Below are 16,972 nucleotides of genomic sequence, written 5' to 3' on the forward strand. Positions count from 1 at the left end.
GACGGATTAGATCAGAATAAGAATTAAGTTACATTGTAACTGTTTGCAGTTATACTTTTTCCAAGCTCAGTTCTTCAACTCCATGCTTTGCAATTCCCCTCTTCAGCTTTTCTCCTTCTCTAATATTCTGTTTAAAAAGAAGAGTCAGTGACACATCCTCTATTTGGCAACAATTGCATAAACCTGTTGGATGTCTGTTTATTAAGTGCAGTGTATTATTGAGTCTGGTATGTCCTATCCTCAGCCTGTCTTTGGTGCTCTTTTTGCTGTCCTCACTGTGTTCAATTCTTGCTATAGTGCAAGGTGTCTCCCTGAGATATGTTATTCAAAAATATAACATTAATAATGATAACAATATATACAAATATTTATGTTTTCTTCGAATTGATTGCCGGACAAAACTTATATTAAACAGTTATATTATTTCGTAAAAAACAAAAATTAGTTTTCTGGGTGTACAAGAAGGCTTTTGGACAATTTGTCTGTCATTGTACCAAGTAGTACGTCTCTCGCATATACCACTTTTAGAATTAAAAAGAGCTGATAAAAAGACAGGAGAAAAAAAACTAAATTAGTCTTAACTGTCTGGATTTGAACGTGGAACAAAGAAAGGCAGCTGGAAAGAGAAATCTATGTCACATTCAGCAGAGCTAATAAAATTCTCAAAGAGATGTATTAAGAAAAAGCACGAAAGGAAATTAAATGATAATGGAAATAAAGTCCAACTATGCCTAGTAAAGGAAGCATGATTTGTGTTGTTCTGCTAACCCTGCTATTACAATTCAGGATGAGCCTACAGGCGGTACAGAGGATCCTGTCATACACAGTCAAAAAGTATGACCTCTATTAACTGCACAAAGTAACTGCATGGAGGACAATTCTGAATAGACATGCCCTAAATTAAATCAGACCGTCTCAGATTATTACCCACTGTTTACTAGCATGTCTGCAGAGATAATGCCAAACCGGTCAAAAATAGAATGTCTTGAACTCTAGAGGCTTTTCGATAGAAAAAGAAGCCTACCGGAAAAAACAGATTCTGATAAGTTATTGTATGTGTTTACCTTGAGGAAGGGGTAGTGGGCCAGCATTCTGGCCACCCTCTCTGCATTGTGTCCCTCATTAAGGAAGTCCAGCTCCAGTGGCATGTTCTTCTTGGCCTCTTCCACCAACCACATGAAGGCAAAGTCAGGGAAGACCTTATTGACTGCCCTCAACAATACCTTCAAATTACAAAATATTATTATACAGTCATGCTGTCAAGTTAAAATAAAAGATGCACTTTATTAGGAACATCACACTAATTCTATCAGTGGTTCCACAACATGTTGGAAACTTTGCTCTATTGATTTGCTCCATGTTGAAATGATGTATCGCATTATTTCTGTAGAATAGTCATTTGCACCTTAAAGCTCCCAGTCTCCTGTTCTACCACATCCCAGAGACACTTAATGAATTTTCTGCATTTCATTGTTACTACAATATTTTTTTGTATGAATAAGCTGGTGCAGGTATTCTTAATAAAGGGCTCAGTGAGGTTACAGTGTATCCTGCTAACAGCTACCAGTTTATAACAGTATTACTGGCCAAGTCAAGTTTGAATACAGAAGCTTCTGTAAAAACAGCTCTACACTAGATAGATGTTAATAGACCAAAATGGTGTCTTTAAATTTGAGTTTTTTAATTTTCTTTACCCACTTAATGTATTTTGTTTTGGGTTAGGAACAATGCCAAACATGGGTGACCTACACTCAATTGGTCTCTGAATGCATCCCACGCAGAGATAAAAGAAGGACTGAAGTTGCTGCTGCTGCTCTGCTAAAGTGCAACTACTAAAATTGTAACTTTGAACATCACAACCCAATAGGATGTCTATATTTCCTTTTTTTCTGATTTCATTTTTTTTCTTGCATTTGCATAGAGCAACAGGTATCAGTGGTTTAAGGTCAGTATATCACTAGTCTGTGTCTAAGAACTCTGAGCCAAAGAAACACTTCTTCACTTATTTCAAAGAGGTTTAACAGAAACGTCCTCACCTCCATCACCACTATGTCCTTGGAGCTTTGTCTCTGGACTTTTGGGTGTTGGACCTTGACAGCCACTGTCCTCCCATCATGAAGCACTGCCTTGTGGACCTGAGCTAAGGAGGCTGCACCCTGAGGCTTCTCCTCAAAGGAGACAAATAACTCGGACAGCTGCAGGACAGAGATAGGGATGGGGAAGAAAGGAGTGGGAGAGAGCAGAGTATAAATGAGGTACAGATAATGATAAAGAAGACAGGAAAAAAAGGGCTTGGGAGTGGGAGAAGAATGTGATCATCAATCTGATCATCTCCATTTACAAGTTACTGTATAAATTAAAACTGAAGGAGGCAGAACACATTCAAAGAAGAGATGTGTACATGTAGATATACAGTAAATTAGATTCATTCTTTTTTTTGCATTGGCAAAGTATTTTATTTTTTATGTCATGGTGGCAACACAACAAACCCAGGATGAAGTAAATGCAATGTGCAATGAAGTTATCCTGATGGTTGGTATGATGCTTATGTTTGACACTATTGAACTGTAAAAAAGACTGAGACCGAGAGGAGGCAGTTAATGTGAGGTAGAGGACGAAATAGAGTCACAACAATGATGGATGGAGAGATGAATGTTAACTGACAAGTGAAGTCTCAAATACTGACTTTATTTACCTCAACTTCAGAGAGAAACAGAAGACAAGGCGTTTTTCCACCAGTTTCAATAGTGATTAAACATAATTTGATGACCAATCGGGAGGTTTCTCCTCCATGGTGAAAGATGGTCTCTTTTTACACATCAAAATAGAGCTTTAAAAAAGTTTTAAAGTTTAAAACATGTTGTAAATGACCTTGTTTTTAGTCGAATATGAATGTCGGGGCTACGGTCGTCGGTTTTCGTTTATACTAAATTACGAGAAGAGCCGGTCTTGGTTTGGTTCAATCAAGTATTTATTAAGAAGCAATGAAAAGGTATGAAATGTACAGTAACGCATTGGGCACCCAAAGTAAAACCCTGGCAGTCTAGCAGCAACGAACAGTTACGAGTCCCGCTGAACAGAAGGCGTTTAAAATATTTTATAACAGTAGGTATAATTTGATTGGTCAATAATGAAGGGGAGTCGAGACTTGGTTCTTCCTCGATGGTGCGCAGGCGTAGTCCACCCTCTTGACATTGGAATCAGGAAGTGATGAGGGGCCACTCCATTTCGCTCCTCCTCTGATAGTTGCTGGGAAACAAGCCTTGACACAGCTGATGCCTTGTGGGTCGATTTTGTTGTTCATTGGAGTAAAGAATATTGTGTTCCTGCTCTATCGGCTGTATGTTCTGTTTGTGTAAACATTCGCATTCCTCCAAACCAAAACAAGGCCTTTATATCTTCCGTCCTGAAGCTGGGGCGCTGGTTAAAACTCTGTTTGATGTTGATTGAATATATATAGGATTTAATATGAAAAGTTAGGTATAAGAACAAGCTAAAGTACAGTGTATTGAATGGTACAGATTCACAGTCTCCCACAGGCCTTATCAGACCTTTTTTCAAGACAGGTGTGAGACTGACCAGCGATGTGACACACACACATTGTAACTAACTTCAAGATTAACAACAAGCAGCAACGGTTATTATAAATTATTGTGTGAAGGCCATATATCTGGCCCAAACTGCTCCTGCCCCCACCCTCCTTTCTTTTGTTTAGAGTACAGTGCCATAAACATCTTCACACACACACACAAACACAGAGAAGCTAAAATTTAAAATCCCCACACTACCCAGCTACCAATAACAAGGACCACTAAAGTCAGTTCTTTTACAAGATCAGTTGTGACAATGACTGTTGTCGTACAGATTTGGGCGCAGGGTTTGATGCCTCTACTGTAAATATGCCGTTTCTGTTTTGCATCTTGATATGATCTCCCCCACGCCCTTTTTACAAATCTGCTTAACATTTAGCATCTCGTAGTGTGCCCCTTGAGCAGAGGTAGTCCCTCATTAGCTTCCACTTAGCCCTGTGGACACAGAACACGCACACACATTAATTAGTGTGTGGGTTTGAAGGTTAAAGAGGCTTCCCAAGGGACCTGGAGTCATTACAAGAGACTTATTGTATGCTCTGGAACCTCCTCAGCAGCCTGAAGCGGCCCTGCCTCATGGATACAAACCTGTTAACTGAAAAAAAGGTGGTGTGCAGCTTAAAGAACACCGCTTCTACTTAGGCCCACACATCTTTATGCACTTTAAGTATTTAGTGTTATTCTCAGACCCAACAGTGCTTTTACCAGACAAACCTGCACAGACAAATCTGAGCTCTAGGAAGCCGTCCTCATCACAAAGTGTCTTATACAGGGGTCAATTGGTCAGTTTTGCATGCTTCCACAAACCTTTGGCTTTCAGCAAACAACAAAAAAAAAACAGCAAAAGTCTGTCTTGAATAGTTAAAAGCCAAAGTATTTAAAACTGGTGAATGTCATTATTAAATTTGTATTGTATTGAATAAAATGTTTGCTCTCATAAAAGACACCAGTTCAAATTGATTTGTGTCTATATAACTCAGGCCCTCAATTTTCTACAAGCAAACACAAATTAAACAGATTCCTATGATATTAAGGCTTGTTATTGATGTTCAATATTTCATCACTTTTACAAAGGCTAAATGAAGAACATTTACTTTTCAGTGGCCTTTCAGCATCTGTTCAAGCTGAAATTCTTCTAACCTCTCTAAAACATGATTGAAATGTTGATCATCAAAGATATGCCAGTCATATCATGATATATAAATGCAGGTTCTGCCACAAGCAGTCTCTCAATCAAAATATTAATAAATTATGTGACTTTGTGAAGTAGCCTGAGGTCATGGGAGTTCTCCTCATCACTAATGCCATCATTGCAGTCTGCTCCCCCGGTTAGGATTTCTTTAGTGTTTATGGTTCTGAAGGTTTGTATAAGGAGCTTAATTATCCAAAACAAACAGACACATGTGAGCACATTTTAAAAGCAATTTTACATTAAAAAAATCCATGTTTCTCGGACAGTAGTGGAAGATTCGAAGATAATTAAGATCCAGTGATGCTTTCAGTGTGTTCCATCTAAATTGTACAAATTGTTGTTTTCATTACCCTATAATTGGCCCTTTATATTTAAATACTTTATATTTACATCAGGAGTGGGTTCTCTCTATGGAGCCCCCCCATGTTTCTTTTAGTAGCCTAAACAGGAAAAACTAAACATCTTTTGAGTTGTTATGACAACTGAGGGCAACCACAGGTTCACATGTTTGGAAGGGGAGGTTGAGTTGAGGGGTATTTACCTGCAACATGCAACCTCACCACTAGGTGTCACTAAATTGAACAATGAACCTTTAAGAACATCCAAGATCTTAAAGGTCATTGTTAAAAAATGACTTAAAATTCCACTTTGACTCTTCTAGTAGAAAACAACAACGCTGATGTGTGAGTTAAAGGGAGTTAACGTCATTCAGAGGTAAACGAATGTAGCGGGCCGTTACCTTCCATAAAAACCAACAGGTTTGAAATTTACTGTAAACATTCAGAATTATTTACATATTAAATTAATGTATAACAATCTATAAGTTCTGGTTGTCTTTAGACAGTCAAATCTAAAAACCCATTGGGGGGAATTCCCCTGTTGTTAGTACCTGGTGAATCATGAAAAATGGGCTAATTTGAACATGATGTTGGCCGATCAAGTAAAGGCTGAACATGAGCCCTCTTGGAGATGCCATCAGATCATAAATTATGCAAGTGGCAAGGGATCCTGTGTGGGAACAGCTGAGTTATTCATTTAGCAAATATGCTAAATGGAATGAAATTGTCTACACCCACCAGTTTCCTCCCTCTCTGATGATGAGCACCCAATGGGACTTGACATGCAGAGTGTACTTTCATGGGTTAAGGAAAGGTGTAATTTCTCAGATGGAGCTGTCACTCTAAGCAACATTGAAAATCTGAGAAACATACTGAAATGTTTGGATAGTTTTTGCATAATATTTTCAAAAAATGTTGGCACTAACAGCCAAACCTCTTGTCATGCAGTGTTTGTGATTGTAGCTGTGTGAGTTAATAAACATGGTAATGTATGCGTGTGGGCCCAAGTCCCAGAGGGGAGACCCACAGTGACATACGTTCCCTGAAATGAGTTATGGCACAAATAAAGTGGCCCCTGAGGCATCACAGTTGGATGGCAACACATCGGTGTCTGCAGCAAGGTGGCCACTTTGGAATGCGCGCGGCTGGCAGCAGCCCCAGCTGAAAAAACATAAATCAGTACAACACAGACAACAAGCAATGAGAGAGATTACTTTACTGGTGAGAGGAAATCAAAGTCTCAACTCCAAAAATCCCTATTGTCCCTATCCAAGCGTTCCAATGTGAGGCTCAGGGTCTGATAATAAAGAAGAAATCTGTGGAAATACATACTCAGTGGTGGGAGGTAACGAAGTACAAATACTTCTTTCCTGTACTTGAGTAGATTTGACACATTTCTGTACTTTACTTGAGTATTTATTTTCCTGACGACTTTTTACTTTTACTCGCTACATTTGGAGACTATACTTTCTACTTCTTACATTCTCAAAACTGTCTCGTTACTTGAGCAGCGGAGGTTGGCGCAACGTGCGCCTGTATGCACGGCGCACCTCTCTCTCTCTCGCTCACTCGCGTGCCCGCTGCCTCAGGAGATGTGCAGGTCCGGCGGCGTGAGGGGGGGCGCGAGACCCCAATCACGCGAGACCCCAGCATCCCGAGGTCGGTCAGGCTGCCTTGGTTGACCGGGGACAAGCACGCTGTACCGGTAATGATCCCTCCGCAGGTTCACCATCAGGAACCCTGTTACGAGTTTGACTTCCTCTAGAGTCCAGTTTGATCGTCTTCTCGGCGCTCCGACTCTGGCGGGGCCGATTCAAGGACCTCACTAAACCATCCAATGAGGAATAGCGATGTGTGTACAAAGAGGAGGGACTTAATCAACACCAGCACATTCCCCACCCATTTATTCCCTTTATAATGATCCAGGGGCTCCTGCAGGAGCTCGGTTCAGTTCAGTCTTTATTATTCGTTCTGAAATTTTGGCAGCAAAACAAGACTATGTCCATTGAGTTTTTCTTCTTTGTACTAGCAAAGTGCAGCTGTTAACAAAAGAGAAACTTTCTTATTTTGTGTGCCTAGAACTTGTTTCCCTTTGCTGAGTTATCAGAAGGGGCATTGTGTATCACCCCTGCTACTGATGAAAGGTCCAGGTTTAGTGATATTTACAGAATGTTTTAGTGGTTATACTGTGGTTTATTAATGTTCTTAGGCAGACACAAGAGGCAATTGTTTATTCTGTTGTGTTGATTCTTTGTTGTCTCTAGAAGTTCAGATGCACTGGTCTACTATTTGAACCTCAATATCTAGGGTTCAAAATTTGTAAAATTATACGTTATATGCATATAGTTTTCAGCCAGTTGAAATAAATTTATTTTGGGTAGTTTTGTGTCTGTATAGACTATAAAAGTCACTTTCATTTTTTATTTTTATACTTGTACCTTTACTTTTGATACTTAAGTAAATTTCAACACCAGATACTATTAATACTTAAGTACATTTAATATGAGCTAACTTCAGACTTTTACTCAAGTCATTTTCTGACGGGTGACTTTTTTTTTACCGAAGTCACTTTCAAGTAAGATATCTGTACTTTTACTCAAGTATGGCTTTCAAGTACTTTATACACCACTGTACATACTGCATGGGTCCATTTACTTCAACCAGGCCTGTGGTTGAGTTTAATAGCTAAACAACTATTATTTATTTTTCATTTTTATTTAATGCACTGTTTGCTTGGGCCTGCAGTGAAGTTGAATTAAGTATTCTTTTGTATCTTGAAAGGTCATAATAATTAGGGTTGGGTACCGAGAACCGGTTCCAATATGGCACCGGTTCAAATACAACCGGTACCTACCCGGATCGAAATGTAACGCAGATTTCAGTGCTTCATTTCGGTGCCTGAGCCAATTGAATACTGAGGTCGTCGTTCCTCCTGCCTCCTCACACTTCCACTTCTTCCTTCACGGGAAGGGGTGCCTTCCGTCGGGCCCCTGCATGAGTCGGGCGCGTCTGCCGGTGGACATACTCTGCCCGCGTGTGTCAGGGCGTCCGCGCTGTTAGAATCCGGACGGTCGGCTTCTTGTTTGATCTTTTTTAAAGTCATCGTAGGTCGCTCTGAGCTCGTAGCGGAATCCGCTTTTTTTTTTACTTCTGACACCAATGTAGCGTCATCACTTACACAGGACAAGGAACTCCTTCGTCGGTTAACAACTTTTTATTAACATTTACACTAACAGGTGTAGTTCCATCTCCTGCGTCACTCGTACACCACAACAACCTTCACTTCCTCATTGACTCCCGCTCATCCACACAACCAGCCAATGAGAGACTGTCTTCCCCAAACAAACCCCATCCTATTGGTCCAAACAATCACATGTCCCATCCTTGACCCCTTTACTGACCCCAGGATATCACTATACACTCCTTGAACACAGTGTTTTACTGAACAACGTCAAAAACGCACATAAACATAAACTCAATCCGTTACACTAATAATAATTGGTTGATTATCATTAATTATAATAATAATAATATAATGATGATGGTGATAATAATGATGATTATTATAATAAGAAAGCATACAGGCTCACATAGCTGCTAATATTAATAGCCTACTCATAGGCCTACTACTACTGATCATAATAATAATAATAATAACAATAATAATAATAATAAATAGTAAAATAGTAATAATAATTGTCTGTATGGGCCTAACAATAACAATAGCCTAACCTTGACATGTCAGGCCTATCAATAACAATATGCTATCTATCTATCTATCTATCTATCTATCTATCTGCCCAGCTTGCAAAAGTTTGACAAACCCTTATTCAGAGCATCGGATCGATTCCCTCACATCAGTGGATCCTAACCTCCACTCAGGGATATTTTTTGGAATGTCTCTTCATTTCTTGTAATTGATCTTCTGAGCACTCTGTGCGCTCTGTGCGCCTGATGGCACAGTCACATTCACTGCAGTGATTTGATGATACATGCACAGTGTTAGAAGATATTATTAAAAACTATTAATGACTTGGCTCTGTAATTCCGCTGTTTAATTGAATCTTAACAAAATTTGCTGTAAATTGTTTTTATATATTTTACAAATCAAAACTAAGCTGTTGGTTTTAATGTAAATGATGAAGTGGATCAATAATCTGGCTTCAGTTCACCACCTCACGTCTGCTTCGCCACTTTCCCATCGTGTGGAAATACGCAAATTTTCCTGTCAAGTTTATTTTTATAAATCCCAACGTTTGCATGAGAAGTGGCATACGCCCGTTTCAGGCCCCGTTTTGTGTGTACGCAACTGTTATAAATGATACCCCTTGACTTTCTATGGAACTTCTCCTGCCAGCCGGCTAGTCAAAACTGAGCCCATGTAAGAAACTAGCAGGAGATCCAAAGGGTGATTCACCACGTGTGCGTGTTGAGGATGTTTCTAATTTGCAACAAACATAAAACTAAAAAGATGAAGAATTTGAATATCTCAGGATCAAAAAGTGGTAAAACACATGACGACACCCTTGCATGCTATGCCATCCCCTCATCTATTTGCTATAGATATTCCTATGTTGTTGTGAATACGTCTGATAGGAGAATCATGTGCTGCATTCTTCACTTGTGAAAGGCAAACTCTGGATTAAGTCAAGGGGCAACATCCTGAGCTGAGCAATGAGGCCATACGGAAGTGTAAAAAGCTGCAGTTTACTGGGTGGCCAATAGTGGCTGGCTCCAAGAAAGAGTCAATTACCATCGACTCCCATGTTAAAAAGCGAGACGTTAGAGCAGAATTAAACCTGTTTACAGCCTGGTTAAAAAAACGGTTTTAGTCTCAATCACAAGGTTCTTCCTTCATGACAACTCTGAGGGGAGTAAATTTCTTTATAACTCACTCGTATTAACGATATAGAGGTTTGAAATTATGAGTAATTCTTATGTGACATCACAGTCAGCGCGACGACTGCAGCTCCTAGGCTAGTGAATGATTGGCTTCACCTGAGCTAACAGGCAAATCCCCGTCATTGAACAGAACCTGAGTCTGTGGAGAGGGTTTCACTCACATATGAATAATAGGGTTTGATTTTCGGCTTGTTCTGCTGACGGACAAGTTAAAGACGTCTGCACTCGTGTTTCTGTGGTAAGTAAAGTTTAGTATTTTATTTATGTGTTAGTAGTGATTCGCAGGTATCGTGTCTCTTTACCTGGCTTGTTAGCTTATCTACGCTAGCCCGCGGGCATGAAACCAGCAGTAATGCTGTTGCTTACGAGACCATACAGGAGTTATTACCAACACACCGACATGAACCGATCCACCCAGCAGATAGAAGCGTTAGAGTTTGATGATGAATCTTTTAAACTGAGACATGCGACTGTGTGTGTCTGGAGAATAAGCTCTACCATGTAAGATATATATAATGTTTTGTAAAGTTGTTTCACTCGCCAACCCATTTGACTTGACTATGTTACACAGATTATTATTCTGTAGAAACAGATTTACTGTGATCAACTGAAACGTGAGCATTTAAAGTCACATCTGCATTTTAAGAGCAGCTGTTTAAAGTAGCATTTCATCTCCTGAAGCTCTTTATTCGTGTTGTAACGTGTTACAGTGAAAACTAAACTTGTCTGCATACCCTATATATATATATATATATATATATATATATATATATATATAGGGTATGCAGACAAGTATATATATATATATATATATATATATAAATATAAAAAGCTATCATATCTGATTTTCTTTTTGTTCTTTTTCATGGCACTAGAAATTGTTGGGAGTGACCGATCAATTAGAGGCCAATAAACAATTTAATAAAAGCCCAAACTGTTACATTTCAATATGAATATTCTTATACATTCTATTGTAAACTAAGTAAACTCTCAACTGGTACAGTTAAAGGTTTTATCTAGTACAATAATGATGAGGATGCAAGGGCTTCAAATTGATGGCTATTTAATACATTTTAAGATTAAGATTAAGATGCTTTGTGGCCACCTTGCCAAGTCGTTTTCAGACATTGGGATGAAAACTGCTTGGCAGGGAAGCACCTCTTGGTGTTATTGCCATGCAGTCATTGCCACTTCCTAAAGCTCAGCATCCACAGACACTCGTACCACACTGCCTTGTCTAGACGCCAACTACCCATGATGCTTCTCTTCTGTTGTGGCTCATCCCCAGCGAAGTGTGATATTCAACCTGGATACAGATTCTGTGTGGTAAAAACGACATATTGCACATGCTGGCCTTTCGGCTTTTTTACTACAGAGGGGATATGATAGCCAGAACAAAGGGGAGGCCATCCAAATCATACACAGCGGGAATGCAAACGTCACCATTAACGGTGCCGAAAACAGCACGGCACCAAATGCTACTCTCTACTCGAGAAAATGCTTACATATGTTCAGAAAGATGCATGTGAGTCAAACTGAAATTATGCTGAGGCTGTTTTCCCAGCACAAGAGCTGCCTGGCACCGTTCATCAGTGTCACTTCTTCTCCTCACTCCAAAAGGGAGGAGGGCTCATTCATTCTGCTGCCTTCTTTGTTCACAGAGAAGCTGTACCCAAAAAAATTTCAAGGATCATGACGTCTCATACAGATACAGGAAGAACTTAAAAATGAAAATACATCTAATTAAAAAGCAATGAAAGAGAGGAAAAAAATACATTTGTATTAGTGGGTTTTAATTACAGAGTAGCAATATCGGTTCACTGTGATTTGAGCTCATATTCATCCTATAAGCATGCAACACTGGTTTCTAAATTACCTAACAATACATTACATTTCATTTAGCTGACACTTTTATCCAAAGCGACTTACAATAGGTGCATTCAACCCCGAGGGTACAGACCCAGGACGACAAGATTCAAGAAAGTACAATTTCTTCAAAATAAAGCAAAACTACACAGTGCTATAAGTAAGTGCCATTTAAGTGCTACTAAAGTGTTAGTTTCAAAAACTTTTTTTTTTAATTCAAGGTATAGTCGGAAGAGGTGTGTTTTTAGTTTTCGGTGGAAGATGTGTAAACTTTCAGATGTCCGGATGTTGTTGGGGAGCTCATTCCACCGTTTAGGCAAACAGTTTTTTGACGAGTGTTTAGCTTGCAGTGAGGGAGCAACGAGCCGATTAGCCGAAGCAGAGCGGAGTGAGCGTGCTGGGGTTTAACATTTGACCATGTCCTGGATGTAGACTGGACCTGATCCGTTCACAGCATGGTACGCAAGAACTAGTGTTTTGAACCGGATGCGGGCAACCACTGGTAGCCAGGGAAGGGAGCAGAGTAGTGTGAGTGAATTTAGGTTGGTTAAAAAACAGTTGAACTGCTGCATTCTGGATGAGCTGCAAAGGTCGGATGGCACTAGCAGCTAGACCTGCCAGGAGGGAGTTACAGTAATCTAGGCGTGAGATGACCAGAGCCTGGACAAGAACCTGCACCGCCTTCCGAGTGAGAAGGGGGCATTCTAAATGTTTTCCTGGATGTAAAAGTCTGGATAATAATGAATGTTGCTTAGGTCAATGTGCCCTTTTGCTATAGGAATCTCTTTAAAATAGTGTCCTGTCAAGGTTGAAGTGTTGTTCTTTCTTTCAAGTTAATATTCTATATTACTGTCAGCAAATTCCATGATGAAAAGATAAAGTTAGTAACATCAAACATTGTGGTAAATCCAGGTTAGCTATTATTAGTAATCAGTGCAAGTAAATCTGGAGACAGGATGTTTTTCTCTTTAAATATTTTAATCCTGGAGGCTGCTGGCAGACAGAACAGCTGAGTAACCAACAATCAGAGTTCTCAAAGGCACTGATTACACATTCATGTTGTACACTGAGCTGAATGATATCAGAGAATATAGTGACACTGATATGGCGCATACTACAGTTTTTGTAAAAGCTCAAATTAAAAAGCTTCAGGTGGAAAATACTGATGAGGCTCTGGTTGCTGGGATAGACAAGTGCAAGCCATGTGATTTTGAGTGGTAAAATTCTCACCTTTCTCTTTGTGTTCAGTCATTTTATGAGTAAATTTATGTTCATATCCATTAAGTGACTCAAAAATTTATTGTAAGGGCTCCAAATGAGTCTACACCTCTCTTGTATTTGTAACTCAAACAAAAGTGTAAAGGCATTTCTTTTGTTTTTGCTATTTTATTGCTACACTCATAGATATATATAAAGTCTAGATGTCTCGGCCAACGGAGTCGAACGTCGGCACATGGCGGCCATCTTGCCACAGGCAGCTCGCCCAACCATAACATTGTGTTGTAGTGGTACGCACTTTTAAAATCACCATAACTTGCTAAATTCTCAACCGATTTTTAAACGGTTTGGTTTGTTACAAACGTCAGAGATGTAGTTATGACACTGCATACTTATGAATAATTATGTTATTTTCTAAAAAATAGAATAATGTTCTATATAGGTACAAGATTTCCCTTTACAAATATACATTTTTTTTTTTTTTATTTAAAAAGTACATTTACCACTACCAACACAATGTTATGGGTGGGCGAGCTGCCTGAGGCAAGATGGCCGCAATGTGCGGACGTTCGACTCCGTTGACCGGAAATGCAGATGAGACATCTAGCCTTTATATATATTTATATCTATGGCTACACTGATATGATCTATGTGTCTGAGGTCGTCTCTTGTGTGAACATTAATCAGTATCTATATTTTCTACAGGCTACTCACCCTATAAAGGCACAGTGAAGGTTGTTTGAAAGGTTGTTTGAAAGAGCTGAATTAGAAATTGAATGGAAAATTAGATTTTAAATTCAAACTTTAGATTTGAACCTTGACGTTTGTGTGAAAGTTGAAGTATTGACACAGATATTTAATTAATGAAGACCTTTAAAGCATTGTAGTGTGGAAGCATATTGACCAGTCTATGATACACAGTATTGAGCCTCTGACCTCCTAAGTATCACTCAAACGTCTTGTGTGTTTGTCTGTTTATACATCAGAGCAACAACGTACAGCAGCGAGAAAAGATGTAAAGGAAAGGGTATCTAGTGTCTGAAGTTTAAACACATATATTTCGCTTTTTGGACTTGTGTAATCATTTAGGGCTTTTTGCTGATTTGACTTTATCTTGTGATCATTCCTCTTCTGTTAGACGCATATACACAGACAGACATACTTGCCATCATAAAAAAAAGATAGTAAAATAAAGTACACAACCCACCAAGATCAATACACACATAAAAGGGTGATTTTGTTTAATTTAAACATTTATGAAATCTACCCAGACTGGGTCTATGGCATGTGCAGCAACATGTTCACCATTTGTGGAATTGCTGATGTAAAATACTCAACTGAGAATACGAAAGGCACTTCTTTGACAAGCACAGACAGACACACACAACACTATGGGAGTGTGCGACAGAGGGAGAAGACTAATGTACTTTATCTGAGCATAACGGAACAATTGCCTTCCAACCGGCAGCCTCTAAAAGGCTGTCATAACAACTAGTTTGAGAGTAGACGCCGCACTCTGTGCTAACAGCAGCAATAACAGCTACATCAGGAGTATGGCTTTTGGTTATGAAATGAAATGAGGACAGAGCGTCTGACATATCCACTTCTGCTTAATACGTCCTTTTTTCAGCTTCTTGCAGTTCCCACCCGTACAGCTTTAGTCAGGCAGTAAAATTAAACTGTAACCTCAAGAAATACAAAGATACGTGATTTACATGAATACAAAAGAGAAAGAATATGTTTTGTCCTACCTATACATCAATAATCCATGAGTGCTTGGACTTAACTTACTTATACACAAGTTAAATAAATCCATAATAATGGCTTAACAAAAACAGCTGTGGGGGGGGGGGGGGGGGGGGTCCCCAAAATACTGGATAAATTAACCAAAGATTCACTTGGAGTCGCAGAGCGCGTGTCCATGCGTTATATGGCAGATGGTTGCGCATAGTCAAAGCATTAATTCACCTGAAGAGCAACCTAAAGTGAAATCTAGCATAGGTCAGCGTTAGTCAGACCGCGGTCGGAACCGGATCCAGAAGACACTCTGTACGGACACCGACACTGATATTATTTTAACCACCTTATTCCGTCTTAACGGTAGTAAATCCTGGCAGCACACGGTAGAGTTTACCTTTCTCGCTGATCAAGATGTTGAAACTGTTTGGTTGTTAATGTTTGTTGAAATTGTTTATATGTGAAATGTAGTTATATATTAACAGAAAAGGGGAAACTCAAACTACATCCTTTATATTTTTTTCAAAAATTAAGCACTTTATTTGGAGATGCTGTTTTCAAAAGCTCTTTATTTTGTTTTAAAATGCAAACCTTATTTTAGCTGCAACGAGAAAAGATTTTAGAGCACAGTTCAGTGTGAAAATGATTTATCATTTTTTTTTAAACACTATTGAATTATACTTTTTTTTATTTATTTGTTAGTTTCTCAGTTCTTGACTTCATACAGGCAATGATACAACTACTAGGATACTTCAAGATTTATTTTTTGATAGACTGCTAAACTTGAATTTACAGTGTTTTAATATTGATATGTTTTACTTACTTACTTTTTCATTTATTTTGTTGTTGGACAGCATACTGTAGATTGATATACTCCTTTCACTTGATTGGAACAAGCTCTTGATTGGAACAAGAGATTTTGTATGGGATCCTTATTATATTAATTAAGCAAAAAAAATAATCGTGAGATACGTATATCAAAAACATAATTGTTTGATTAATCGATAAGAAAATAGTCAATAGGTGCAGCCCTAATTTAGATAGAGCATCAGTTTGGATGTTGGATTTGGTCTGTGCCTTCCTGAATAATAGCAGAATCCAAGTCCAGTCTACTGACACTTACCTCCTTACCGAGGTCTTCTCTGATGACCTGCTGGATCTGCTCCATGCTGCTCTGAGGAGCTCGGCTGTGAAGCACCTTCAGCGTGGATGTGTACTCCTCAGGCAGCAGGTAGTCCAGAGCACCAAGGTGCTGGCCCACCTTGATGAAAGTGCCACGATTGGCACAGCACAAATCTAGGAGACGCTCTGCTGACCGCCGGTGAACCTGCAGACGATGGAACAGAGAAAAAACAACACACTTTTATAAAATGGTACAGGGATGGTAAGGAAAGGCTTGAGGGTCACTGAAATCAAAAGATATCGTTTCCTTGGAAGAATGAGTGCTCAAAACAATGTTCATGTCATTCTTACATGAAATATTTGGCTTATATGAAAACAATTGTTTTCCTTGTTCGAAAAAGAAAACATCATACCTGAACATGAAGCAAATAGTTTTATGTGCCGAACCTAAAACACACACTCATCCACCATAAATTAGCTAATTTACTTAGATACAAACCAGAGATTATTTGTCACATTGCTATTGAGGAATATATATTAGTCAAGCACAAGAAACAAGCACAAGTATTCACTTCATCAATGTAAAATTTCCACTGATTTGATATTTTACCATAAAGTGTGGTCTGGAGTCATGATCCACACGCCTGTGTCCATCCATGCCCATTTGGGCTAGTCGATTATCGTAACCACGATTTGTTTGGTCAATATTGTAATCATGATTATTTAACAACTTTACTCATTGACTTTGAAAACATCACGTATTTATTGAACTTCTCCAAAAAATACATAATTTCAGCACCAATTTTAACAGATAAGAGTCATTCACTGCCTGAATGAGCAGAAAAAAACTTCACTCCTGTCTGCAAGAGTATGTGTGAATGCAGGGAAATTTAACCTCTGCTTTTAACCCATCTGGTGAAGGACACACAGAGCAGTGAGTTCCCCGTGTACGGCGCATGGGGAGCAGATGTTGGGGGAGTCAATCAATCAATCAAATTTTATTTGTA

The 16,972-nt window shown here is 39.0% G+C and overlaps 1 protein-coding gene across 2 annotated transcripts in view; it reads right to left on the reverse strand.

Moving 5' to 3' along the window:
* The window catches only part of adck1 (aarF domain containing kinase 1), a 79,570-nt gene that overhangs the window by 23,788 nt on the left and 38,810 nt on the right, over nt 1–16,972 (reverse strand). For both annotated transcript variants that reach the window (XM_062397657.1, XM_062397658.1), the window contains 3 exons: nt 15,967–16,170; nt 2,037–2,195; nt 1,065–1,223 (listed from right to left, as the gene is read on the reverse strand). In XM_062397657.1, coding sequence (XP_062253641.1) covers nt 1,065–1,223; nt 2,037–2,195; nt 15,967–16,170 — 522 coding nt within the window. The remainder of the gene's footprint in view (nt 1–1,064; nt 1,224–2,036; nt 2,196–15,966; nt 16,171–16,972) is intronic.

This window comes from Platichthys flesus, chromosome 10, assembly GCF_949316205.1.
Source record: "Platichthys flesus chromosome 10, fPlaFle2.1, whole genome shotgun sequence".
Taxonomy (NCBI): domain Eukaryota; kingdom Metazoa; phylum Chordata; class Actinopteri; order Pleuronectiformes; family Pleuronectidae; genus Platichthys; species Platichthys flesus.